The following is a 27997-nucleotide window of genomic DNA, read 5'->3' on the forward strand; positions in this document are numbered from 1 at the left end:
ACTTATAAAAACATACGTCCACACAAAAACTTGTACATGATTGTTCATAGCAACATCATTTATTATTGTGAAAAAGTGGAAGCAACCATATGTCCATATACGGATAAATAGATAAAAGTTGTATCCATACTGTGGAATGTCACATAGCAATAAAAAGGAATGAAGTACTGAGGCATACTACTACATGGATGAACCTTAAAAATATCATGCTAAGAGAAATCAGCCAGACACAAAAGACCATATATTGTATGACTCCATTTATATGAGTTGACCAGCATAGGCAAAGCTACAGAAATAGAAAGATTAACGATTACTTTGGACTGGGGAAGGGGTAGAAGAGGGGTTTAAGAAGTGCTATAGGGTTTCTACTTGAGGTGATGAAGGTGTTCTAAAATTAGTTGCGGTGATGATTGCTCAGCTCTCTGAATACACTAAAAGTTGTTGAATTGTACAATTATAAATAGGTAAATTGTATGGTATGTGAATCATATCTCAATAAAGCTATAAGTAAGTAAAAACAACCCTATGCCCTGTGGACACCCAAAAGCTTTCCCTAAAATGGCTATAAATTGTCTTGGGGATGGCAATTTTATTCTCAGGGCCTCCTTTGGTGTCAGTTCTTTTTTTTTTTTTTTTTGATGTGGATCATTTTTAAAGTTTTTTTGAATTTGTTATGATATCGCTTCTGTGTTGTTGTTGTTTTTTTTTTCTGAAAGGCATGCAGGATCTTAGCTTCCCAACCAGGGATTGAACCTGCATCCCCTGCATCGGAAGCCAAAGTCCTAAGCACTGACTGGACTGCCAGGGAAGTCCCAGGTGTTGGCTCTTGATCCAAGAATTCTGGCCTGGTTCCATAACACACTGACCCAGAAATGGGACACAGCCTTTTGCTGGAGATCGACCTTCCCAACCTTCCCGCCTCTTAGGAAGCATTCATGACTTCACTGTAGATGGGACAGAGGAGGCAGGAGGGGAGGGCATTACAGAAGAGTGAGCAGTTTTCAAAGGAACATCTGTATCCTGGTTTTTAGGATGCTCTTCACCCATTTCTTAACTGGGGGCGCTTTTCTTCAGGATATCTCCCCAGAAACCCCCCTAGAGCAAACCAAATTCCTTTCTGGTGTCTCTTAGGCAGACATCTTTCGTGGCCTTGAGACTGTGCTTTCTATGGCTCATGACCTCACATTCCTAAGATACATATCAAGATACTTTTTAAGGAAGATAAATATTTCCCTAAGAAGAATTATGTTGTCATTGGTTAAGACACTAATGTGTTTTTTCTTTTTAAGGTAGAGAGAATAGTTTAATGAACCTCACGAATCCATCACCCTCAGCTCCAACAATTATCAATGTTTTGCCAATCTTGTTTTTACATGAGATAAATTCTTATGGGATGGGGGCTACTTTTAAAATACAAACGCTCCTATCAGAACGAGACAGAGAATATAGGCTTATCCACCTTCTGGTTCTCAATTCGGGAAATCCAGGGAGAGGACTGGAACGTAGGAGCGGCCTCCTCTCTCCTCATTGCCCGTGGCGGGCTGAGGGTGGGCACGGAGTTGGTTAAGGTGTGTGGACCATGAGGATAGGACGGACGAAGGACCCTGGACCCTGCTCCGAGGCCAGAATGCGGGCGGGGCTACAGCGCAGTGTCGGGTTCGGGGTCCGGCGGCGCCCCCTCGCGGGAGTAGAACTCATCGATGATGTTCTGCGGGATGCGCTTCAGCATTTCCTTGGGGAAGATGCGCAGCAGCTTCCAGCCCAGGTCCAAAGACTCGAAAACCGAGCGTTTCTCGTAGGGCCCTAAGGACAGAGCAGGAGTTTTAAGGGTGTGTGTGTGTGTCGGAGTAAGGCGGTTGCTGCCTGAATGCCCCCAACGCGCCTCACCCTGGTTGATGAAGCTCTTCTCAAACTTCTGCAGGAATTCCAGGTAGAGCAGATCCTCGGACGTGAGCGCCTCCTCCCCCACCACTGCCTTCATGGCCTGCACGTCCTTCCCGATGGCGTAGCAGGCGTACTGGGTGAGGGCGGGGGAGGGGATCGGCAGTCACGGCAGGCTTACCGCAGGAGTCCCGTGCTCCCCCATCTGACTGTGCGTGCGGGGACCCCGGCAGGAGAGGGATTGTTTGCCAGAAAAGCTCGTGATCCAGCTAAGGCGCCAGCCTCCGGCTTCTGAAACTAGCTTCCCGACCAGCCCTGGGCTCACTCCTTACCAGCTGGTTGGAGACATCGCCATGGTCCTTTCTGGTCATTCCCTCCCCAATGGCGGACTTCATCAGCCGCGACAGGGAAGGGAGGACGTTGATGGGGGGGTAGATCTGGGGGGAGCCGAAACCGGGAGTGGCAGAAGGCAGGGTGCGAGCTTTCCCCTCCTTCCCACCTCTACTTGTCTTCCCTCCCTCTGTGGTTCTCCCCAGACGGATCCTTCTTCATCCCACAGGAAGATGGGCTGGTCACACCCCTCGCCCTTTATCTCCCACAAATCCTGGGGCTTGGGTATACAGGTGTCTAGGTGTGCGCCTAGAATGGAGGGGGGAGTTCATGAAAATCTAGCTATTTCAAAACTTTTGATTATTACTGAGATGAAAACGAGTGAAACTAAATAGTTCTTAGCTGCAAGGACAGAAGCTGCCAAACAAAGAGGAAACAGTCACGGGGGTGACCTTTAACCTGCGATGGGACAGGCATATTATTCACCACCCACTTGTGTCAGTTACCTATTGTTTCTCTTCAGTAAAGCAAACTACTGGAAAGAAAAGAGAATTGGCATTTATTTTTTATCTATGATCCGCTAGATGCTTTCTAGATCTATATATACTTTTATATTGTATACTTTTTTGTTGTTTTGTTTTTTTTGGGGGGGGGCTGTACTAGGTGACATGTAACCAAGCATTGAAACTGTGCCCCCTTGCAATGGAAGCATGGAGTCCTAACCACGGGACCACTAGGAAATTCCCACCAGTTTATTTTGTTCTCCACAATGCATCTGTGTGATAAATATTATCATTCCCATTTTACAGATGTGGAAACTGAGGATTAGAGAGATGAAATGATTTTCTAAAGATCCCACAGCCAAGGAGGCTGGACTCCACCCAGACTTGTCTTCTGTCTGGGGACCAAACTGTCTTCCTGGGGATTAGCTCCTGTTTGGGGTTAGCCTTGCCCAGCCCCGCCTCATTCACTAGAGGTGAAGTGCAGTGGGAAGGGGCACGTTGGTTATTAGTTTTGTCTTTGGAGATGGTGGAGAGAGTTGGAAGTGGGTAGAGAGGGGACAGTACCTGTCTGTTATGAAGCTGTCTGTCCACGTAGATCTGTCCCTCTGTGATGAAGCCCGTCAGGTCTGGGATTGGGTGGGTGATATCTGCAAGGAGAAGCATTGGTGTCAGTATAGATGGTGCTCAGGTCTCCACCCACTCAGGGCCATGTAGGTTCTATGCCCTCACAGGAGTGGGTGACAGGTGGAGGCGAGGAAGGGACAGTGCCTACCCTGCTGGAGGAGCGGAGCTACTGTGCATGTGGGAAGAAGCATCGGTCCTGTCAGTGTCTGGGTGGGACGGGAGGGCAGGGGGCTGCAGGGGGCAGTGGGCAGGGAGGTGGCTCACCGTCATTGGGCATGGTGAGGATGGGGATCTGAGTGATGGATCCGCCCCGGCCCTCCACGCGGCCCGCCCGCTCGTAGATGGTGGCCAAGTCAGTGTACATGTACCCAGGGAAGCCTCGGCGCCCGGGCACCTCCTCTCTGGCAGCTGAGACCTGCAATACCCGTGGGCCTTGGGGTAAGAGGATGATACAAGGAAGGGGCATGGGGGGTTCAGTGACCACGAGGAATGGAGGGGGGGTGGGCCTGCGTGGGCCAGCTCTGGGCTCATGACTGGGGGGGGCTGAGCCCGACCCCCCTCGCCAGCCAACTCACCTCCCGCAAGGCCTCTGCATAGGAACTCATGTCCGTCAGTATGACCAGCACATGCTTCTCACACTGGTAGGCGAGGAACTCTGCTGTGGTCAGTGCCAGGCGTGGGGTGATGATCCGCTCGATCCTGCAGGTATGGCCAATGGTCAGAGCACCTGGAGGCCAGGCCTCTGCTCCATTTACACCCATGCTGTGTGGAGCACGGAAGCTGGTACAGTGCACAGCTGCAGGGGGCTGGGGAAGATGAGCTCCAGCCCCTAGCCCCCAGGTCCAGGCCATGGCTCCTGGGAGACTGGGCCCTCAACCACATCCTGCTGTTCAAGGTGGCAACAGGGACAGGGGCTGGGGCAGGCAGGCAGGGAGCTGGGTGAGAGGGCCAGGTGGGGTCCGGAGGGTCTGTCCCCAGGGCAGATGGCGTGTCAGAGCTCAGCAGTGTGCCTCCCCCAGGGCACCTGGGCTGGGTCAGCCAGAAGGCTCCCACTCTCTGTGTCCTCAGGGTTCCTTCCTCTTTGTTCCCCTCACTGTTCCTGACCACACATGCAGGCCATACACTTGCCTGCCTTGCAGCGCCTTCCACCGTGAGCACTCCGGAGCCATTCCTCCTGCTCCAGGCACTCAGACCCTGGGCCCTGTGCTCATGGCACTTTTCTTTAGGACACCATCTGGGCCTCCTGAGCGCTGCTCCCTAGTTTCTGGAGTACCTTCAGCTCCCAGGACAGTTTATTGGGTTTTTGGGTTTTTTTCCCATCACCTGACCTAAAGAGTTAAATTTCCATTTTCTCAACTTTTTTTTTTTCTCAACTTTTAAAACAGTTTTTCTAAGCAAATGGTTTAGGGAAACATCTCTTTAGTGGTGACTTTGTGGAAGCAAGTCTAAGATGAGGAACTGTGGCTTGGGGCAGTGGCTGGATGCAGGTTGTAGGGAGGGTGGATGGCTGCAGGCAGTGGTCTGGCTCTCGCTGTCTCCTCATGCACTGTCCCCACCTCTTCCCCAGCCTCAGTTTCCCCATCTGCACAATGAGGGGCTGCTCTCCCAGCTCTGGAGAAGCCTGAGACCTGGGCTCCAGGCCTTGGAAGTGCAGGGCCTGCTGCCTACAGGTAGTGTGGGTGCTCACGTGGGGTCGTTGGCCAAGTTCAGGAAGAGGCAGACGTTGCCCATGGTGCCGTTCTGCTCGAAGTCAGACTTGAAGAACCTGGCTGTCTCCATGTTCACCTGGACACAGAGCAGGGACGGCTGGAGGCGGGGCCAGGCCTCTCCCATCTCTTCCAGTAAAGCCTATTACTGACCAGCTATCAGTCAGTGGGGTCTCATCAGAACCCCAGAGAGAGGTTCAGATGTCAGGCTGAGCTGCCCACTGTCACCCTGCTCCTCACCTGACCCGCTAAGCCTCTTGTTCCTCTGAGGGTCCCTGGGTTCCCCATCCTGAAGCCATCTTTTCTCCCCTAATTTCCTCCTCTCCCAGCTGTCCCAGAATCCTCTTGGGGCTGCTGTGGGGAACACACTGCCCAGCCCTCATTCACACTCTTGCCTCTCCCTACAGACACCAGAGGCCAGGTTCTCAATGAGAAGGATAACGCCTCCCCCCTTAGACTGGGTATGCCTGAGGCCAAGGGGCCAAGGGCCTGCCCGCCACCTATAGAACTTGCCATCTGCCCAACCTCTCTTACCCCCATGGCTGCAAAGACAATGGCAAAGTTGTCATCATGATAGTCCAGCACGGCCTTGGACTTCTTCACCAGCCCAGCCTGGCGGCAGATCTGGGCGGCAATCTGGGGACAGGAGGAAGGATGTCAGAACTGGAGCCTGAGCTGGCGCCTCTGGGCACCCCTGAGGAGTGTGGACAGGGTGATGTTCTGTCCATCCTCTTGCTGAGGCCTTAGGTGGGAAGGACCCAAGGTCACACATGGAAGGGCTGCCCGGGGTCCTACAGCCGCCCCAGCCCAGGGTGCCCTTCATGAAGAGCAGGGTGGAAAAACAGGTCCAAAGGACAACTACCTACCTTGAGTTTGGGGCAACTAGATCCTTCAGAATCCCCTGTCCCCCTCGCCCCATGCTGGGATGTCTCTGGGGCCAGTGGGGTGTGGGGTTACCAGATCCAGGATGAGCATGTGTGTAGGCAGGAGGCAGGGTCACTTAGACCATCCAGTCACTGTGGGCATTTTGAAGGTGAGCTGGGGTGCATCCAGGAGGAGTGGGGATGGGTGGTCAGTGGGGACCATCTAGAAACCTTGTCACACCAGCTGCTCTGGGAAGAACTGGGCTGCTGGCTCTTGGTGGTGGGGGTACGGTAGGAAACTTGCCCAGAGAAGTTTCACACAGTTGGGCTGGCGTGAGGTGGGGTTTGCTCAGTGCAGGCGAGTAAAGACCACTATGAGAACCAGTGGGTAGAGCTGTCTTCTCAGCTGAGCAGGACTTTCCACACTGAGGCTACACGTGGGCTTGCTCGTGAACCAGTGGGGGCCCCACTCACTCAGGAAGGAGGTTTGCAGATCTGTCTGCGGGCACCAGGGGGGCCTGTGCAGCCCTGAGGCCCGGAGCTGCCACATGAGAGCTGCCGGTGACCCCAGCTCCGCTGGCCCCTGCCCGCCCGGCACAGGAGGCGCCCTTGCCGGCCCACGAGCTCTGGGCTCTGCGCTGTCCCTTCCCCTTGGCCATGCCTGCAGGCCCCCATGCGGTCCTCACCTCATTGTGGGGGAGCCCGGCTGCTGAGAAGATGGGGATCTTCTGACCACGGGCAATGCTGTTCATGATGTCGATGGGCGAGATGCCTGTCTCGATCATCTCCTCGGGGTAGATGCGGTCGTGGGGGTTGATGGGCTGGCCTGGGAGAAGGCAGTCACAGGCCCTGCTGGAGGGATCAGGCCCTTCCCCATGTACCACCCCCAGCCCTGCCCCAGTAGCACTGCGGGACAGAATTTTCTTCGATGATGGAAACGTGCTCTAACTGCGCTGCTCAGAATGCAGGCCTGGCCACCTGTAGCTACTGAGCACATGCAGTGGCATTTTGACATGAAATTTTATTTCATTTGAATTAGTGTGTATTTAAATAAAAACCACAGCCCATTGCTCTGTTGAATGGTGCCATCTAGGCACGTTAGAAGTGGCAGAGGGTCTTGGGGAATTTGCACAATCATGATGGCATTTTATAGGAATGGGACATGAAATGCCGCTGGCCCTGGACAGGGAGGCCTTTGATGCTGTCATATCTCACCGGATCCGCCTGTTGGTCTGACCAGTCCTGGCGGTGAACCCTGGGCAATGACCCTGCGCAATATCTGAGGCAGAACTTCCAAGCGTGAGGTGACACAGGCTGTGGTGGGTGGGGAAAGGTGGTTGGAAGCTGGGTCTTAAGAGCTGCCCAAAGCCTCACTTACCGTTGATGTCCAGGAAGTCCTCGGCCATGACCACTGGCCCCTTGTCAATGGGTTTGCCTGAGCCATTGAAAACCCGACCTGGGGGTGTGTGAGGGGGGTTGGAGCATGCTCAGGACCAGCCCTGGGGCTCTCACTGCTGCTCACCCTCCACCCCATCACCAGCTCCCACATGTCCCTCCTGCCCCAATGTCCCATGTTCCCCCGTCCTCAGCCCTCAGTGACTCCCAGGGAGCTGGCTACAGTGACTGTCTCCCTGGGGGCCTTCCCTCCTCTCCTGGAAACCTTTATAGGCAAGACCTTGGCCGGGACAATGACTCTAATGGGGTGTGTTAGAGCTGGAGAGAGGAGAGAGCCAGGGACAGCAGATCTTGGGAGAACACTAGGGGATGACCAGTTCACTCCAGCTTGACCCCAAATGTCCTTGTCCTCTAGTTTACTGAAGCTGCCTTCTTCAAGTAGCGAACACCTGCTGCAAGTCAGGCCCTGAGCGCGGGTTGGGGGTCAAAGAGAATGCACAAGCTCTGAGCTCACAGGGCTCCCGGGGAGGCAGACAGATAGGCAGGCAACGCCAGTGCGGTCTGTTAAGCCCTTGTCAGGGGCGCTGGACTGGACGGACAGACGGGCACTTCACCCTGCCCAACCCTACCCCTCACCCAGCATGTCCTCCGACACTGGGGTCCGCAGGATGTCCCCTGTGAATTCGCAGGTGGTCTTCTGGGCATCGATCCCAGAGGTGCCTTCAAACACCTACAGGATAAAAGGTTAGTTACATTAATAAGGGGTTTGCTGGGGAGAATGGGGCCTCCCATTCTAGGCTCCCTTTGTGTCCAGCTCTGGGCAAGGTGCTTTCAGGAAAAACAGGCCATTTTCTGCCTTTGGAGTCTATGAGAGCATGGAAACTTTGTGGGTTCATTCATTTATTCAACCAGAAACATCTTAGTGACACCACTTACCTGCACAATTGCCTTGGTCCCAGACACCTCGAGCACTTGCCCACTCCTCTGAGTCCCGTTGGGGAGGGTGAAGTTGACAATCTCAGCATACTGGGCAAACTGGTAGGAGGGGAGAGCAGCCCAGAGTGACAGTGAGGCCAGAGGTCTCCTCCCCAGCCTTCCCCAGTCTCAAGCTCCTTTCTCCCATCCTGTGCCCAGACACTCTTGGAAATGAACTTGAGAGACTGGTTAAGTGGAAAGTTTGAATTCTGTTTGCAAGGCAGTATACTTGGGTGGGTAGGATCACTGACTTTAGAGTTGGAAGACCAGGGTTAGAACTGAAACTCTGACACTTAGAAGCTGTGTGACCTTGTAGAAGTTACATAATGTCTCTGAACCTTACTTTCCTCATCTTTAAAGTGGGAATAATACTAACCCCTATTTCATAGGGCTGCTGTGAGAAGGAATATATACTATATGGTAAGTCATTATCTGGCGCTGGGACTTTGTAACAGCTCGATAAAATGTAGTAGTTATTATGGCTGCTTAGGTCTCCTGACCATTGTTTCTGCCCCTGTGGACTAATGATAAACACACTGGCAAAGTGCCCTCCTTGGCTCCCACGTGTCCCCATCTACCAGTGGCAATCTTTCCCTAGTCACGGGGCTGCGATCAATTCATGTGTAGTCCTCACAGTCTTCAGGAATAAAAAGAATCAGGCAATCACTTCTCTTTCGGTTAAGATCAAGTGAGGTATTCATTCTTAGTGTTAGAATCAGGCTGATATCTGGAATATATAAAGAAATCTTACAGCTCAACAATAAAAAGACAAATACTGGACTTCCCTGGTGGTCCAATGGTTAAGAATCCGCCTGCCAATGCAGGGGACACAGGTTTGATCCCTGGCCCAGGAGGATTCTACAAGCCATGGGGCAACTAACCCCGTGAGCCACAACTACTGAAGCCCGTGTAGTAAAGCCCGTGTTCTGCAATGAAGACCCACTGCAGCCAAAAACTAATTTGTTAATTAAAAAAAGATGAATATGCTATTTTAAAATGGCAAAGGATCTAAATAAACATTTCTCCAAAGAAGATATACATATGCCCAGCTAATTAGTCATTGAACTTCCCTGGTAGCTCAGCTGGTAAAGAATCTGCCTGCAATGCAGAAGACCTGGGTTCGATCCCTGGGATGGGACGATCCCCTGAGGAGGGCATGATAACTCACTCCAGTATTCTTGCCTGGGCACTCCCCATGGACAGAGAAGCCTGGCTGGCTACAGTCCCTGGGGTCACAAAGAGTTGGACACGACTGAGTGTCTAAGCGAATAGCACAAACTAATTAGTCATTAAAGAAACGGAAGCACACAATGAGATGGCACTTCACACTCACGACTGTAATAAAGACAGATAATAACATGTGTTAAGGTTGTGGAGGAACTGGAACTCTCAAACACTGATGGTGTGAAGGTAAATTTGTGTGGCCACTTTAGAAAATAGCCTGGCAGTTTCTCAAAAGGTTAAACACAGAGTCACAATATGACCCAACAATTCCATCCCCAGGTGTACACCCAAGAGAAATGGGAACACATATCCACATAAAACTTGGATATGAAGGTTCACAGTAGCATTATTTACGATAGACAAGAAGTGAAAATAACCCAAAAGTCCACAAACTGATAACTGGATAAACAAAGGTGGGATATCCATGCAGTCAGCTTTAAAAAGGGATGAAGTACTGACACAGGCTACAACATGGATGAACCTTGAAAACATCATGCTAAGTGAAAGAGCCCAGACACAGCAAGCCACAGAGGACATGGTTCCACTGACACCAAATGTCCAGACGAGTCAAATCCACAAAGAAAAAATGAGTGATTGCTGGGGGCTGGCGGAGAAAGGATCGGGGCTGGCAACGAACAGGTGCAGGGGTTCTCTCGGAGGTGACGAGACTGTTCTGGAATCAAGTAGTGCTGACGGTTGCACAAGTCTGTATAGACTAAGACCTACTGAACTACACACTTGAAAAGAGCGAAGTTTATAGTATATAAATTATAACACAACTAAAAAAAAAAGATCAGTCTGTCCCTCCAGGATCAGTGATGGGCAGGTGGGGGCTGCCAAGCCCTGCTTTCTGCGTGTACTTCAGGAGCCGAGTCCTAGAGAAGGCGATGAGCTGAGCCACAGAAGCTGGGCTGAGGGCAGCCCCTCCCCTCTAACCCTGGGCCTCAGCTCTGGTCAGCACCAGGATCGCTAAGTCCTCTGCCTGCGCCTTCTTCCAGGGCAGGTACCGAAGAGATTATACAGCATCGCCCGGCATCCCTCAGCTTGCTGCCCATCCATCTTGCTTCCTTGATTCACTTCAGGGAATAAGTCCTATCATAATCCCATGAAAATAAATGATAAAAAGACTGCACCCCTCCATGCAGTGTTTCTAATATTCTGGGAAATTAAAGAACTCCTTCAAGTTACTCCTTGGACATTAGAGGAAATCAAAAGTAAAATGACAGGAGAAACAAAAAATAATAAAAAGGATAGCACTTCATGCCACAACTGATAGCAAGCTGTACAATGTTTTCTGACCATAAGCAAAGTAAGGTAGAAGCCAATAACAAAAAGACAGTGAGGAAAAACTTCCTATGTTTGGAAATTTTGAAACATTCTAAATATCAGATTAGAAAACATTTAGCACTAAACAAAAATGAAAAACTATTTTTCAGCATATATGTGACACATTTAAAGTTTTAAATGCTTATATTAGAAAAGAGATAAGGTAGAGGTAGTTTTGAATGTATGCACCATGGGAAGTTAGAAAAAAGAACAGCATTAAAATTCCAAATAAAATTGAAGAAATAATAAAAGGACAGGGATCACTGAAAAAGAAACAGATACATAATAGAGAAGATCATCAAAGTCAAACTGGTTCTTTGAAAGCTTAATAAAATAAACAAATCTCTGGCAACATGAAGAAAAAAGACATGAGTAAATAATTGTTGCAATAAAAAAAGTCAAAATTAGCTGTACTAATACTATTAAAAAATAATTTTAAACTCAGGAATAACTTTATGCAGCATTTCAGATCTTATTAAATGAATAAATTTCTTGAAGAATACAAATCAAATCCAGTTAAAAACAAAATAGAAAGCCAGGATACACTTATAATCTTCAAGATATCAGATAAAAAACTAAAAATATTTGCATGAAGAAAACACTAGTCCCAGATAATTAGTGAGTTCTAACAATCAAGAAACAAATAATTTGAAACTTACTTAAGCTCTTCAAAAGACTGAAAGAAAAACTCCAGTCTTAATTCATTTTATGAGTCAAGGATAATCTTGATACAAAATAAGATATTAATGGGAAAATTATAGGCAATCTCAATCATGAACATAGATGCAAAAATACTAAGCAGACATTAGCAAATGAAATCCAGCAACATACCAAAAGGACCAAGTTACAAACAAACCAAAGAATCAAAGAAAAATTTTTAAAAACAAAAAATGAAGATAAATGCACACTCACACAAATAAAAATAAAAAAGACTAAGCTAGGATTATTCCAGGAATTCAAAGTTAGTCTAATATTAGAAAATCTACTAATATGTTTACCTTATTAATGAATTAGAAGATTAAAAAGCACATTATTTCAATAAGTTTTAGAAAAAGTTAAAACTACCCATGATTGAAAACAAAAACAAACAAAAAGAAGAAAACTATTCTTGAAAACAGAATAAAAGGGGAATTCCTTAACCTTAAAAAGTAGCCTCAGAAAACCTATAGAAAATAGTAGAATGTATAAAACATTCTCTTTAAAACTAGAAGCAAAACAACACTGCCTGCTATCATTATTCCATTCAGCTTTATTGGAGGAACTAACCAAAGTAATAAGATGGAGAGAAAATAGAGATTAGAAGAAAACAAAACTGTAAAATGAAAAACTCCCAAACCCCAAATCTAATAGATAGTATCCCCGAAAAAACTTTAGACTAATTTTTCTTATAAATATAGATGCAGAAATTATAAATTATAAATTAACTATTGGTCAGTCAAATCAAATAGTATATTAAATAAATAAACAAGTATGACCAAGTAGGGTTTATTCCAGCCATGCCAGCTTAGATCAATCAACCTTTGGGAATCAGTCAACATTTCACAATATTGTTCATAGTAATAGGGAGTTTGTGAACCTAAGAGAAAAATCACACAGGATTATGTAAATAGAAGCCAAAAGGCTTTCGATATAATCCAGCAGCTGTTTTCTAAAGTAGTTCTATGTAAAACAGGAATGGAAGGTAACTCCTTGCATACTAGACATCAGTATGCATCAATATCCTTGTAAATGGTAAAATGCTAAACCCATTTCATTTCCAATAAAATCAGTAATGCACACAGAGAGATGCTTATATCACCACTGTTACATAATATTGCTTTGGAAATTTTAGTTTATATAGTAAGACAGAAGAAAAGTTGAAAAGTATACTAATAAACATAAATAATGTTCTTTTTTTATTTTCTTTTTAAAAAATATTTATTTTTTAATTGAAAGATGATTGCTTTACAGATTTTTACTGTCTTCTGCCAAATATCAACATGAATCAGCCATAGATTGTTTTTTGAAAGGTTCAGAAATGTTGAAGAAAGGCTGTGGAAATATTCCAGATTATAGAAGGCTAAACAGACATGATGGTTAAATGTGATATCCAGCCCTAGACTGAATCCTATTCCAGAGGGAGAAAAATGCTATAAAAGACTTAGTAGGTCAGCTTATAAACTGGAATATAGATTGTAGATTAGATTACAGTATCAGTGTCAATTTTGTGTTGATGACTACTGTGGTTATGTAAGAGTATATCCTTATTCTTCAGAAGTACACACTAGAGTTTTGGATATAAGTTACCCTCAAAAGCTCTAAAGAAAATAAAAACAAGAACATATACATACACACACATACACTCAGAGCAAATTCTAGAACAAATAAATATATGGATGTTCCTTGTACTATTTTTAATTTTTGCAACTTTTTATAAATTTGAAATTGTTTTAATAAAAAGTAAAGTTAAAGTATGCCAATGGAAAAAGATATGAGTCCCTTTATTTGCAGATGATGTTGTATATCTAAAAAACCTTCAGAGGAGCTAGTTTAAAATGAAAACAAATAAAAACAACCCCACCCAGAATTAATAAGAAAACTTGGCTATATATAAGATAAATATATAATAATAAATCTCAAATTATTTTCCATTATATGTTATTATAAGATTTGAATATAGTTCCCTGTTATACAGTAAATCTTTGTTGCTTAGCTATTTTAAGTAGCTTGTACCTGTTAATCCCATTCTCATAATTTATCTCATTATCCGAAAAATAAAATAAAATGGAGTCACTCTTGGTTGTGTTCTCTTCATTAAGTTTTATAGTCATGACTTTTCCTCTGTGTGTTTGCTATACCTCAATTAAACTTAAAACAAAACAAAATGGAAACACTTTGTTGTACATCTGAAACTAACATAATATTGTAAATCAACTATACTTCAATTTAAAAAGAGTGTGTTTCTCCCCAAAAGAATCATAGAATGTTAATAGGGTTCAACAAAATTTATGCAAAAAGTGAAAAAATCAATCTCTCTCTTTTCTATTCCAGCAATAAACAGAAGAGGAAATGGACAGAAATATTTCATTCACAATAGGGTCAAAACCCATAAAATGTCTGGAAATAAATTTAACAAGAAAAGTACAAGAAAACAATAAAATCTTACTAGAGGACAGAAAACAAGCCCTGAACAAATGGAGGGCAATAGTGTTTTCCAAAACAGTATGACTTACTATTATAAAAATTCAAATCCTTTTCAAATGTATATAAATTCAATGCTTCCCCAATGGATTGTTTCTCCTGGAACTTAAAAGTGATCTTAAAATCATTTAAATGTCTGAGAATATCCAGAAGCAGTTATGGAAAAGATTAGGAGGGGAGGACTTGCCTTGTCAGATATTAAAACAAGCTCTAAAGCTACTGAGGTCACGTGGTCAGTGCTGGTGTGAGGGAAACAGTGACGTGGGAAGGCTACAGTTCAGAGACAGAGCCCAGATTTTAGGAGATTATTAGAGAGCAAATGTGGCATATGAGTTCACAGGAGAAACGAATCTATTGTATGAATGGTTCTAAGATAACTGGGTATCTACTCCCATCATAAACACAGAACAGACTCCAGGCATATAAAAATTTAAATATAAAACTAAAACAAACAAAACACCAGAGTAACTTTTCCTCTTTCCTTGTTAATTTAGCTAAATAGCTAAATAGCTTAATTTAGCTAAAATCTGGATAAGAGAGACATCTTTAAGCAAGATAGAAATCCAGAAGCCACACACAAAAAAAGAAATCTTTGATAATATGAACATTTGAAATTTCTGTATGACAAAGATACCATCAACAAAGGTGAACAATAAACAAAGCAAAATGTACAACTCAATGCATAGGAAGAGTTCACAGAGCGGGAAGTGAGACGTCAACAGAGAAAGATACTCAACTCCCCCTAGTTATCAGGGAAACGCACCTAGAAGCAAGACAGAACTAGTCTTAGCTACTAGGCAAAATTACAGGTGAACACACATTCAGGGATGAAAAGATGCTAGGAAGTGGGTCCTCTCATGTATCACTGCCTTGCTGGACAAGCAGTTTTGCTCCAAGTTGTCAATATCTATATAAAAAGAAATATACACTTTGAACCAGCAGTTCTATTTTGGGAGAATCTATCCTGCAGCAGTAAAGGCATCCATATAAAAGGGATATATATTGCTGTACTATTTGTAACAGCAAAACCTGGAAACAGCCTGAATGTCTATCAAAAAGGAAGTACATCACAGTACATTCATACCACAGTAAATCCAAACCACAGTCACTATCAAAAAGGATAACTAAAATCTACCACAAGGAGGAAATACTCCACACATTTTAAAAGACTAACAAATACCAACATTAACATCCAACATGCTTGTATTTGCCCACATATAGCAGGATCTTTACTTGGTTATCAAGAGGTTGGGAATAAAGAGGTCAGGAGCAAATAGTTAACTTTGTGTTTTTAATTTCACTAGTTACAAAAAGCATGTTTTGTGAGTGCACGTAATTAAAATCTAAAAAAAAAAAAAAGGTTGGGGGGACGTCCCTTCACTGCACGCGGTGGGGGTTCCATCTCTAGCCGGGGAACTAAGATCTGGGAGGTGCCCCGTGAGGCCAAAAAATAGAAAGAAAAAAAAAAAAATTGGAGACATATTCAAGTACAGTGATGTGGTTGTCACCATCATTACTATCGTTATATTCCCTGCTGTCCACAAGCCAGTGACCGTAAGGGCCAGGGAAGAGGGGTGGACGGCTCAGTTCCCCCAAAGGGGTGTGAGCAAGACGGGGTCCCCTTTCCCAGGGCACCCCTGCTGGTGTGGAACCTGGGACCGGAGGCTTCCCAGCTCTGACAGTAGCCCTGGCTCGGGCCCCTCCTTGTCCCGTGAAGAGCATGCCAGGAAGGCCATCTTGTTCCCGCCTCGGGCACCCTCAGATCCCGCGGAGTGGCGACCCTGAGAGAGGGAGCGCGCTCCAAGAGGTCCGCGAGGGGACCGGCTTTGGCTTCGCAGCCACAAGGGGGAGCCCGAGAGCAAGGAGCAGCGGACTGGGGGCCCGGCAAACCGGTGAGGTGCGGTCCCGGCTCCTTCCCCTCTCCCGCTCTCCGCCGGCCTGCGCGTCGCTCTCAGAAACCGCCACTGGCCTCGTTGTCTGCGGCGTAGATGGTGGGCTGCCAACCCCAGGAGGAAAACCACTGGACGGAGCCCCGGCCCGAGTGGGCCCCAAGGCAGTCAGGCAGTGGACCCAAGAGAAGACAGGCAGCTGGGTGATAAAACCCACCGTTTTTTTTTTGTGTGTTTGTGGGTGAGGGAGAGGGGATTGGAGCTGGCACACGGAGTGTCCCTGAAAGATGAAACATCAGAGAAAAGGAACTTTAAACGGCAGGAAGGTTACAGCCAGACAGAAGGAAGAACGGTCAGAAGCACGGGGCAGGCATGGAGCGTACTGTCCAGAATCCTTTAGGAAGAGAAAGCCAGTTATTTACTTGCTGGGAGGGGTAGGCTTAGCCACTTAGAGCAGGGTGTGCAGCAGTGAGCTTGTATTTCTACCCCGATTCCCAGCCACAGGCCTGATTCTCTCAGTTCTCACTCTTCCTTACTAAGAGGATTGCAGGGAGTGTGGACAGTTCAGTGCAACCCTCCTCCTTAGCTGCAGATTCAACCTGGATCCCAGCCAGCCAGGGGGCGGGCACAGGGGTCTGGAAAGTTCTTAGCAAACCTGGCAGGATGTGTACAGGGTGTGCTGCCTCCCAGACCTCTGCCCCTGACAACACCCAGGGCAGTCTGGGGACTCCTTGGAGACTGTTGTCTGAGCTGATACACACAAACTTTTTCCCTGAAGTTTGGGAGCCACCACAGACATCTGGAACCAAGTCTGGTAGATAAGGTGAGTCTCAAATAAGGGCCAGTTGGAAACACAAAATATAGGAGCTGAAGATCCTCCAGAACAGCAGTTCTAAGTGTGGTCTGGGTCTCCAGGCAGCAGTAGCCACTGGGAACATCTCAGGAATGCACATTCTTCGGTCTCAACCCAGCCTGCTGACTCAGAAACCACTGCTCTAGTGAAATCTCTCTAACGTATCCCAGGCAGGTGGATGTGAGATATTCAGACTCCTGTTTAATGCTTGTGGAACCTGTGCACTTGTGTGTGCAGGTACGTGTGTGAGTGTATGAGTGTGCTTTTGTGAGATCAGGTCTTGGAGTGTGGCTACTCAAGACTCTAGAAGAGTCCATTTTATACTTGACAAAGCAGAGGTGTAGCCTTTTCTGGGTCACAGACCCTAGAAAATCAGATTAAACTGTGGAAACTATCTCCCTCCCCTTCAATGCACAGGCATATGACTATTTTCTTAAAAGGTTTGCATACAAATCAAAACCACAATGAGGTACCATTACATGCCATTACATGCCAGACTTTTGGCTGCTATCCAAAAGTCTACAAGCAATAAATGCTGGAGAGGGTGTGGAGAAAAGGGAACCCTCTTACACTGTTGGTGGGAATGCAAACTAGTACAGTCACTGTGGAGTACAGTGTGGAGATTCCTTAAAAAACTGGAAGTAGAACTGCCATACGACCCAGCAATCCCACTCCTGGGCATACACACCGAGGAAACCAGATCTGAAAGAGACATGTGTACCCCAATGTTCATCACAGCATTGTTCATAATAGCCAGGACATGGAAGCAACCTAGATGTTCAGCAGATGAATGGATAAGAAAGCTGTGGTACATATACACAATGAAATATTACTCAGCTATTAAAAAGAATACATTTGAACCAGTTCTAATGAGGTGGATGAAACTGGAGCCTATTATACAGAGTGAAGTAAGCCAGAAAGAAAAACACCAATACAGTATACTAATGCATATATATGGAATTTAGAAAGATGGTAATGATAACCCTGTATGCGAGACAGGAAGAGAGACACAGATGTATTGAACAGTCATTTGGACTCTGTGAGAGAGGGTGAGGGCAGGATGATATGGGAGGATGGCATTGAAACATGTAAATTATCATATGTGAAATGAATCACACCAGTCCAGGTTCGATGCATGATACAGGATGCTCGGGGCTGGTGCACTGGGATGACCCAGACGGATGGGATGGGGAAGGAGGTGGGAGGGGGGTTCAGGATGGGGAACACATGTACACCCATGGCGGATTCAAACCAATGTATAGCAAAACCAATACAATGTTGTAAAATAAAATAAATTAATTAATTTAAAAAACTAGAATGATTGTTACAACTAAAAAAAAAATAATAATGTTCTTTCTCAGCTCTGTAAGGGGTCATGATGACTTGCTGCTCACTGTGTATGCTTACCTGGACTATGTATCTTTGGTGACCTTTATGTAAAATACCAAGATGTCATTTTGATGTACGATCTTTTGTCTTAAAATGTGTGTGACTATGCCTTAAATTTCTAACAGGTGGGCCAGTTCTCAGAGCTTTCTGAAAATCTGCTTCCCGGGCTATAAGCCTCAGTTGGGCTTGAATAAAATTCCTGGGTTTTTTTTTTTCTTAAAAAAAAAAAAAAAGGTTTGCATACAATCTCCAAGCTCTTAGTACCCGGCTAAGAACTTCGTATTTATTTTTGGCCAAGCGGAATCTTAGTTCCTGACCAAAGGTCGAAGCTGGATCCCTGCAGTGAAAGCACTGTATCCTAACCACTGGACCACCAGGGAATTTCTATGAACTTCTGACCTACACAATTCTTCCCACCAGCTATTTTTCCTTTTGAGGAAGATGGAAGCAGAAAGCGTTATTGCCTGTGTGATTCAATTTGGGCAGAAGGTGGCGCTATAGAGACAGAATTATGGCATTTTTGCCCAAGCAACCCTAGAACAAGGGATGTGAGACAGTGGAGAGAGATGCATAAATGTGCCTTCTCCACCTCCTGCACTTATGAGGCTATCAGCTGCTGGTTCCTTTCCTTCCGTCTGCAAGCCCAGGGTTCTCTGAGTCTCTCCATCACCCAGTTACTATGTTCTGCAAGAGTTACAGATGCGTCCAGGAATCTCGGGATCATAGCCTGGGATCTATCTCCAGTTTCCTAGTCCAGCCCCAATTTACAGTTGACAATTGGATGTCTGTATGGACACTGACTCTCCTTACCACGCAGCGTCCTATAGAGACTGACAGGTAGGGAGTGTGATGGAGGTCGGCAAGGGAGCAGGAGATTCACTGACTATTTAATCCGGCATATCAGCATATCCTAGCTGTTCTTGAGGAGGATTAATAACAATATATTTATCTGATTTGATCCCCACAACAGCCCTATTGTCAGTTAATAGATGAGGAAACGGGTTTACAATCCTAGACAAATGATTCTCAAACTTTGGGGAACATCAGATCACCTGGATGGCAATGAAAAAAAGCTTCTGGGCCCCACCCTCAGAGTTTCTGTCAGTCTGGGGTAGGGCCCTAGAATCTGTATTTCTAACAAGGTCCCAGGTGGTGCTGCTGCTGCTTATCTAGAATTGACAGGTAGTTAATAGAAAGGGTGGGATGATCTGGGATTAGAATTCAAGAGGTCTGAGTCACACTGTCTGACTCCATCACTTCATTCCAGGACATCCCCGACACTAATGGGCCCAACTGTGATATCCGTATGAGCTCAGAATCTGTTTTCCAGAAATGAGTGGGTCTGATCTTTTTGAGAGGGCCATATTTTGACAGGCCCATAATCAGTCATGCTCTTAAATTCATTCATTCATTCACTCACCCTTCCTTTGAACAAACTGAGCATGCGTGATGGGCTGGGTGTTCAGTAAAAGTGCAATGTGTGGCTCGGGGAGCTTGGGATTCATAAACACCATCCAAGTCCGACTGTGGGGGTTAGGGAGAAGATTTGGTCACCACATGTGGCCAGTTGGTGACCAAATGCCTCAATGGATGCTGCTGGCAAGACAGCACACAAAGTCAAGAACAGGGACGAGCTCACTGTCCAGAAGGCTAAGAGAGGCTTCCAGGAGAAGGTGAGTCAGAAGAAGCGATGAGGAAAAGGTAGTTGAGAAGGCAGAGTATGTGCAAAGGCCTGGAGACATCAATGGGAGCTCCACACAGAGACAGTGTGGGTTTCTAAATGGGTAAGGGAGAGTGATGAGACGTGGAGGTGTGCAGGACCCTACCAGATGGAGGGTCTGTGTGGTGAAGGCAGCGGGAGCCCTAGTGAATTTGGACTAGGGGAGGGACTAGGTTGGGACTGCATGGCAGAGGGTGGGAGGGCTCCAGGCTGGGGACCCAGAAGCCACGGCTATGAGAAGGGAGCAGTGGGTGGGAGATTGCTGAGGAACATGAGCGCTGACGGACTGGGGTCCAGGAAGAGAGGGATCAAGGATGGCACCCAGATCCAGTTTGGGTGCGGGTGACATGGGGTGGGAGACAGGGGTGAAACTAACAGTGGGGGGGGAAAGCAGAGTGACCTGGGAGCTTTGCAGGGCTCTTTGTGTCTCGAGAATCCCCAGCCTCGAACTCAGAATCCTTCCAGTGTCTGCCATGGTTCTGCAGTTCCCAGGGACACCAAATCGCCCACACCCTCCTCCTTGAGGCATACTTCACTTCCCACTCCAGCTGCTGGCTCCCAGGCTGAGGTATTCCAAAGACCTTTGAAAACCTCCAGGTCTGGAGAAAAGTTAGCTGCTATCCATCTGCCTGCCACCTCCTCCTTTTCCCTTTAAAAAAAAAATCCCTGAGCGCCTGGTGGGAGATTCCTGCCCTGGGAGAAGTGAGATACAGCCATTCTACTGATGAAGAAAGAGGTGTGATAGCCCAGTAGGCCCTGCTGATGGCTGATAGGAGCAGGTCTCTTAAAGGCCAGGGTGGGGCCCACGGAAAAGGTGGGAGGAGGAAACCTTGGGTGGCTGAGGGTGGGGGGATTAGGAAGTATGGGGTGGGAGCCTGGGAGACCCCCAAGGGCAGGGCAATTTAGAAGAAATCAGCGCAGGGGCAGTGAGCGCTAAGATTTAACTGTCCCTGGGAAGAGATGGAAATCTTACCTTGACCTGGTCCAGCACCACCAGGGGCCCATTTACACTGCACACAGTCCTGTAGGCTGCGGAAGGGTGGAGGTGGGTGAGGGTCTCATACTGACAGACTCACACACTCAGAAGCATCCTCCGCCTTCCCTCCCTCTAACACCACCCCCACCCTCTCGGGCCCGGCCGTCAGGATCATTAGCTGTGACAGGGCCAGCCAGCATTGCTGTAAGGGTCAGGCCCCTGGCCACAGGCCCCGCCGACTCGGACACCTGCAGGAGGCTGGGGGAGGGCCAGGGTGAGGGCAGAGGCCTCCCCTCCCTCCGCAGCCAGCCAGAGGTCTTTCTCACCCCTGAGGCTGTGCTGGCCTCAGCCCGCACTCACCCACTCCCTCCTCTCTGACCCACAGCATTTCCAAACGCTGGAGATTCCAAAAGAGCTGCCCTCTCTACCCCCTGCCCCAGCCCTGGCAGGACCACACTCCTCTCCATCACCCACACTGACTGCGCACTCTGTGCGTGAGTGGGCTGGGGGGTCCAGGCATCTGTGAGAAAGGCCAGCAGGGCCCTGCCCCTCCTTGAGGCCCGGTTCATTGGGTGCCTGTGGGGGAGGGGAGAGAGCCGAACCACAGAGGCGGAGGGAGCAGACTCTCCCCATGCTGGTGGCTGGAGAGACCCGAAACGGGGACGTGAGCTTGGCTCACACGGAAGGATTGGGCAGGACATCATGAAATATTTCCTAGCTCCAGTTCTGGGGACCCCAACCGGGGAAGCATGGCCTGGCAGGCAGGAAGCTTGCTTGGTTCTGTGAGGGGTTAGCTGAGGGCCCCTGAGTCCCTTCCTTGCCTATAACCTGGGGACATGGTATCCCTTTCCCAGGCTCCTTTCAAAGTGCCAATGAGACAACTGGGAGGAAGGAATCTGGTAAGGCGGGATGGTCGGGGGCTTCTTTGAGGTCGCTAGGTCACTTCCCAGGCTGGAAGGGCCTCCAGTGGGAAAGGGGTCCAGCCCTCTTCTCAGCAGGCCAGGAGGATGGGGCCCAGAGGAGTGGGAAGCCTGCCCAGGGTCACGGACTTTTGTGGCAGAGCAGGGGCTGGGACCCCTCGTGCTTCCCATCAGACCACGTGGCTCCCAGCCACCTGCTCTCATGGTTCCAGCGAGCTGGCTGCCCAGCTGCCCCACCAGGTGAAGCTAAATGCCCCAGCCCACCCCCTCCATGGTCTAAGGCTCAGTGGTCAACCCCTTATTTCTGTGAGATCTAAGTTCCTTTCCCAGGGGACTTGGGCTACGAAGACCAAGTGGGCAAGGGGATCTCTGCACAGATGTTTGCCTGGTTCTCCTGAGCAATTAGGAAAACTCAAGAAAGAGAAGTTCTTCTTGGACTTGGGCCCAGAGCCAGGGCACTCCTCACCTCCCTGCCCTCAAACCACCACCCACCTGAACCATCCTCTTCTCCTTTTCCCATCTTCCATCTTAGCTAGGCCCACCCCAGTGGCACCAGGCTCTAGAGAGGGCTGCGCTTGGGGTCCCCGGCCAGCACTCCCTCTCTCCGTGGCCTTCCCATCAAGCAAGCTCTGGTATCTTTCCTCTTAAAACCATGCCCTCCACCCCAATCCTGCGATGATCATAGCCCAGCCTCCCACAAGCCTGCCATCAGAGAGGACGAATCGGATGTGGCTTCGTGGAGGCACCCCCGCACCTCACGCTCCAGTGTGGCTCTGCCCTGGAAGGGACGACAGCCTGGACGTGTCCCCCCACCCCCCGCAGCTCCCTGGAGGCCCTGCCTTAATCGCCCCCTTCCGACCTCCTCCGACCCCCTCCAGTTACTCCTCAGCCTATTTTCAAACCTTTGGATGCTGAGACCTCAAGATGGTTACCTGGCTCCGACCTCTCACATCTGCCCTCCAAGCTCCACTTCCCTCCCTCTCTCCCTTCAAGCCTGACCATCAGAGGCCTTCTCAATACCAGGCTATGCAAATAAAGGAGGCAAATAAAACATGGAGCCTACAATTTAAACAGGGCCAACGTGGCTCAGATGGTAAAGAATCCCCCTGCAATGCAGAAGACCTGGGTTCGATCCCTGGGTTGGGGGTCTTCCCCAAGTGGGTATGGCAACCCACTCCAGTGTTCTTGCCTGGAGAATCCCATGGACAGAGGAGCCTGACAGGTTGCAAACAGTCCGACATGACCCATAACTAACAACACAACGCGAAGAGGAAATAATTGCCAACTGCCACAAACGGAAAGAGCAGGGTGGGTGGGAATGGGCTGGAGGAGGCAGCTTGCAGGAAGAGCCATTTGAGCTGAGGCTCCAAGGTCAAACGGGGTCATCCAGGCAGCCCCCAGAGGGCTGGACGGAGGGCACAGCTGGCCCAGGTGAGGTGGTCCTGAGGCCCGGAGAAGGAACTCAGAGCCTGTGGGAAACGAAGAAGGACATGGTGGCTGCTCGGCCAGGCTCACCTTCCCTGTGAGAGAGGACTCCTAATGGCAGGGGTGCCTGCAATAGTGCAGGAAGACCCGGCCTCTGGAGGGCGGGGACAGAGGCTGTGGCATCACCCTCCCCACCAAGAAAATCACCCAACAGCCACACACGCCCTTCCTGGCCGAGTGGCATTTTGCCCACATCCTCTGGATTACTAGGACTGTGTGGAGTGGAGAGGGCTGGGGAGCCCAGCAGAGGGAAGGTGGGGGACTTCGAAGACAGGGGAGGTAGCATGGGGCAGGGAATGCAGGGAATGCTTCCCTGCATTTCCAGGGAAGCGCTGGCATCTTACTGGCCTGTGGAAAAAATACCAAGACTAGCCAGAAGAAAGATGCAGGGGGGGTGGGGGGGTGCAGGGAGGTGGGGGTGCAGGAGAGGAAGGGTGCCCCCCCACCAGGTCCAGAAATCCCCAGGGAATCATTTCTAACTCCACCCGGGACGGGGGTGGGAGATGAGTCTTTCAACTTCCTCCCTTTGTTCACAGCTGGCTCCCCCCAATTTCACAACTTGGTGATATCCAACAACTCTACCTTCGGAGGTGATGGTCACAAATCTGGGTGTGGGTCTGGGGGAGCCAGGCAAAGTGCTTGCCTGCAGCAGGGCTGGGAGCTCCATCCGCACTTCTTAATTCCACGCAGCATGTCTCGAAGTTTCAGCTCATCACAGCCCCATCCACAAGCTCCCTTCCCAGGCTTCTGGCAGGCCTGGAGCTGGGCTCTCACTGCTGGCTGAATACAGCACTGGGGGCATCCTAGTGGCTCAGCTAGTAAAGAATTCACTTGCAATGCAGGAGACCCCAGTTCAGTTCCCGGGCCAGGGAAGATCCCCTGGAGAAGGGACAGGCTACGCACCCCAGTATTCTTGGGCTTCCTAGGTGGCTCAGCTGGTAAAGAATCTGCCTGCAATGGGGGAGCCCTGGGTTTGATTCCTGGGTTGGGAAGACCCCCTGGAGAAGGGAACAGCTACCTACTCCAGAATTCTGGCCTGGAGAATTCCATGGGGTCACAAAGAGTCAGACACGTCTGAGCGACTTTCATATGGCATAGCCTGGACTATTCATTGCAGATAATCCAGTTATATGGCCATTTTCATTCAGCCTCTGGCTGCTGGCTTCCTTCAAGGCCCCTTGACTGACCAGGTCCTTTCCCTCTGAAGCCCCACAGCTGGCACTCAGGAGAGTATCCTGATTTCCAATTTGTCTGTTACTTGAGGCAGATTATGTCTCTCCCCTCAAACTAGGGGTGTCTCCTCTGTCGGACTAGACAGTGTCTTTTCTTAGACCCTTTCTGGTTTGTGCAACAAAGGTGTCCTTGATTGGAAGCCAGGCCTTTTGTCTGCAGCCACTCCCAACTCTGACTGTGTCCATTGCATGGAGTGGCAAACTGAGGCCCAGGAAATCGACTGATTTCTCCCAGGGCCCACCACAAATCAGGAAAGTGTCTGGTGATGCTCCAGCCTTAGAGCTCCTACCCCAGGCCTGGGGCGCGCCCCTGACCCCGGAGGTGCTGCTGGAGGCAGGGGTTGAACCAGGAGACCCCTGAGGGGCACAGGCCTCCAGAGACTTTGCAGACACTCCCTCCAGCTGCTCTGCCTATCCCCTCTCCATTGTCCTAGCTGACACTTCGGGTTGTTCTCCGGGCTGCGGGCCCCTGCCTGCCCCCACCTCCCCACCGCCTTCCCCGTCAAAGGCTCAGCAGGGCTCCGCTAATTAGGGCTGGCCTGCCACACCTGCAGCGTCCTGGGAGCGGGCTCAGGCGGGCGCCCATGCGTGAGGCCAAGGTGGGGGCAAGCCCAGGGCAGCAGGCCCTGCACCTCCTCCCTGATCCCCGCTGGAGGGATTAGGGGAGGGCAGGCAGGGGTTAGGAGGGTTTTTAGAATCAGCCCAGGACCCTGAGCAGTGGAACTCTGTCACCTCCCCTGCCCTTTGGTTGAGGAAACCAAGGCGGCCAGCGGTTTGGCAAAGTCCCTAGGCGATCTGACCTGGCTCCCGCCCTCCTGCCAGCCGGTTCATCCTAACCTTTGCCCAGGCTGTGAGCTCCGACCCGTCGCCTTACCACCTTCTGCCCCACACAGCCAGCTACAGCCCCAGGTCACCTCTCTCGGTGCACAACAGCTCTAGCTCCGAGGAAGGCAAACGGGTCCCTTCCTTCCCAGGATGGATACTGCCAGGGTCCCTCCCCATCCTGATTCCACCCCACTCTCCTTTCTGACCCATTCCCCTCCCTCAGCCACTGCAGAGAAATCACTTTGGATGCCTCAGGCCTGTTTAGTCCACCTCCTCCTCCAGGAAGTCTTCCCCTGGACTCATCCCCACCCATGGTCAAGTGAGCTGGGGGGCGGGGAACCAGCTGCCCCGTCCCCTAGACCTCTGGTCCCCCAGCTCTCCTCCTGGGCTCTTTCTGCCTCTACATGAAGTTTTCTTGCCTGGAAGTGCTTAGAGTCCCCGGGTAGGGGGAGGAGGACAGACAGGGACACAGGAGTCCAAACCCCCAGGGAGAAACAAACCCTCCAAGCTTCCGAGGAGGAGGGGCGAGTTGGAGGAAACCGCAGAAGCATGCTGAGGAATCCAGCCTCCCTCAGGTGGGGGTGCCGACCGGCCAGGGCCCCTGGGTTGGTGCTGGGAGGACACTGGTGTGTGGCAGAGGCACAGGAACGGCCTTTGTCATCGCAACAACATCTTTAACGCAGGCATGGAGCGAGGGGCTCACCCCGCGCTGACCCGTGACTCTGGGTCAGCTGTTGGGTGTGAACACAGTCGCCTGGGTAGGGGCCCCATGGCGCAGATCGGGGGGGTCGCTGCGGCCCGGGCTTCCAGCCCGGGGTCAAACCCCCTGGGTGTTGCCTGTTGTGCCAGGGCTTGTTGACTGTACAGAAGCCGGCTGGGAGGGGACTGGCGGGAGGGGATCCTGGGGTAAGGTTGCACCCTGGGAGGGCACATTCCAGGAAGGAGGAAAGGGAGACAGACCTCAGACCCACCCCTCCTCAGCACCCAGGCAGCTCTCGAATTCTCACAGGGGGAGGGGGAGGCCGTCACAGGGCCTGGACAAAGGTCAACCAACTCTGCTCCTGTCTCCAGGTCTGGGCTCTGGACCCAAGGGGGGCCTAGTCACTGCACATTTCTGGACCTTGGTGACCCTAGCTTTGCCCTAGGGGAGAATCTGGACTTTCATCTTCCCTGGTCCCCCATAGCACCTCCTTGATAAATCTGAGCCCACTCAGTTTCTCCTTGGCTGGGGTTCTCCACCCCCCTCAGTGTCCCCCAAGGGCCTCAGCCAGTGCCCCCACCCGGAGCTGCCCCCCGAGCCCTGGGCCTGGTCATTCTGCTCCGCTCTCCACTCTCCATGGTGGGGGCGTGCTGCACCCCAAACTCTCAGCTGCCCCTCTGTGCACTCTGCCTGCCCCCGGTGGGGCTGGCCGATGGCTGCAGTGTTAGGCCAGAGTCCCCCCATACACACCCTCTTGGGAGCCTCTGGCTCTGCTTAGCTGATGCCGGCCAGGCCGGTTTACTCCAGTGAGCTGGGTGTCTTGAGAATTCGGGAATTTGCCATACCAGACCAGGGAACATGACCTTGGACAAGGAAACATGAGGGGCGGGGGTGGTGCGGGCTTTGGCCCTGGGGCCTCACCAGGTTTGGGGCCCCAGACATCCAGATTTGGCCCACGCCTGCAGAACAGGCACCCGAGCCACCCCCAGCCCCGCTTAGAAGCTCACAAGGGTCTACCCAGCACCCACAGCCCCCACACCCGACACCTGGGTGCCAGGCACTGGCCCTTCGCCCAGCCCTCACACACAGACGTGTGACGTCATCTGACCAGTCATCCGTGTTCTCCCTGTGAGCCCGCGTGCTGGCTCACACACCCTCACCTGACTGTACACACCGCATGCACACATTGTCTCACACATTTCCTTTCTGATGGTACACACTCTCAAGCTATCACCTTCATATTCACACACATATACCATCACCCAAGTGGAGATGGGAGCACCCCACCCCCAGGCACACCCCTTCCCCAGAAGGCACACGCCACGGCAGGACACACACCGGGTCCCATGTTCCCCATCCCGAGAATGCACACACACCCCAGGGCACCTGATTACACAATTCCTCATGCTGAGTATTCTGGGGGCGCATAGGAGCACACCGCAAACACATTCACACAGGGGTGCACACGCATGCCCTTGGGGGCAGTTGGGAGCTCTCTGTGGACTTGGGGTCTCAGTGGAGGGTCACTGATCACAGGAGGGTTCCTGCAGCTCCTCCGCTGCTGCTCCTCTGGGGTACCCTGCGCTGGAGACTTCCGTCCCCCCGCCCGGGCCACCCCGCAGGACCCAAGGCCCCTAAGGTTTCCCCAGGTCTGGGTCCTCCTCTGACCCCGAGGCTAAGGAGCAGGGCCTGAGGACGCAGCAGTCCACCTGACCACACCGGCCGGGGGTCATACTCACTGACGCGGGGGTGGGTGATGTAGTTTCTGGTGACCGCCTGCACGTGTTCTCGGGCGGCGCCCAACCTCGCGCCTCCGCCGGGGAGACCCCTGGGCCTACTGTCTACTTCCGCGGCCATGGCGAGGTGGCGGGCTGGGAGCGGAGTGCCTGAGCCTCCCACAACTCGGGGCCGAGCTGGAGCTGGAGAGAGCCGGCCGGCCTCCTCCGGCAACCGCCCCTCCTTCAACCCTCCCCTCCGGGGTTGACTGTAAACAGGGAAACC

The 27997-nt window shown here is 50.2% G+C and overlaps 1 protein-coding gene across 1 annotated transcript; it reads right to left on the reverse strand.

The window, feature by feature from the left end:
- Positions 1-30: 30 nt before the first annotated feature.
- On the reverse strand, positions 31-27997 carry ATP6V1B1 (ATPase H+ transporting V1 subunit B1). Its single transcript, XM_020872954.2, has 14 exons — positions 27736-27997; positions 20832-20887; positions 8239-8337; positions 7939-8032; positions 7286-7363; positions 6594-6733; positions 5579-5680; positions 5026-5123; positions 3914-4037; positions 3603-3753; positions 3279-3361; positions 2214-2318; positions 1888-2017; positions 31-1803 (listed from the first exon to the last, which is right to left on the reverse strand). Exons 1-14 carry the CDS (start codon positions 27851-27853, stop codon positions 1640-1642), a joined length of 1542 nt encoding a protein of 513 aa, XP_020728613.2. The 5' UTR covers positions 27854-27997; the 3' UTR covers positions 31-1639.

Source organism: Odocoileus virginianus, chromosome 2 (assembly GCF_023699985.2).
Source record: "Odocoileus virginianus isolate 20LAN1187 ecotype Illinois chromosome 2, Ovbor_1.2, whole genome shotgun sequence".
Taxonomy (NCBI): Eukaryota; Metazoa; Chordata; class Mammalia; order Artiodactyla; family Cervidae; genus Odocoileus; species Odocoileus virginianus.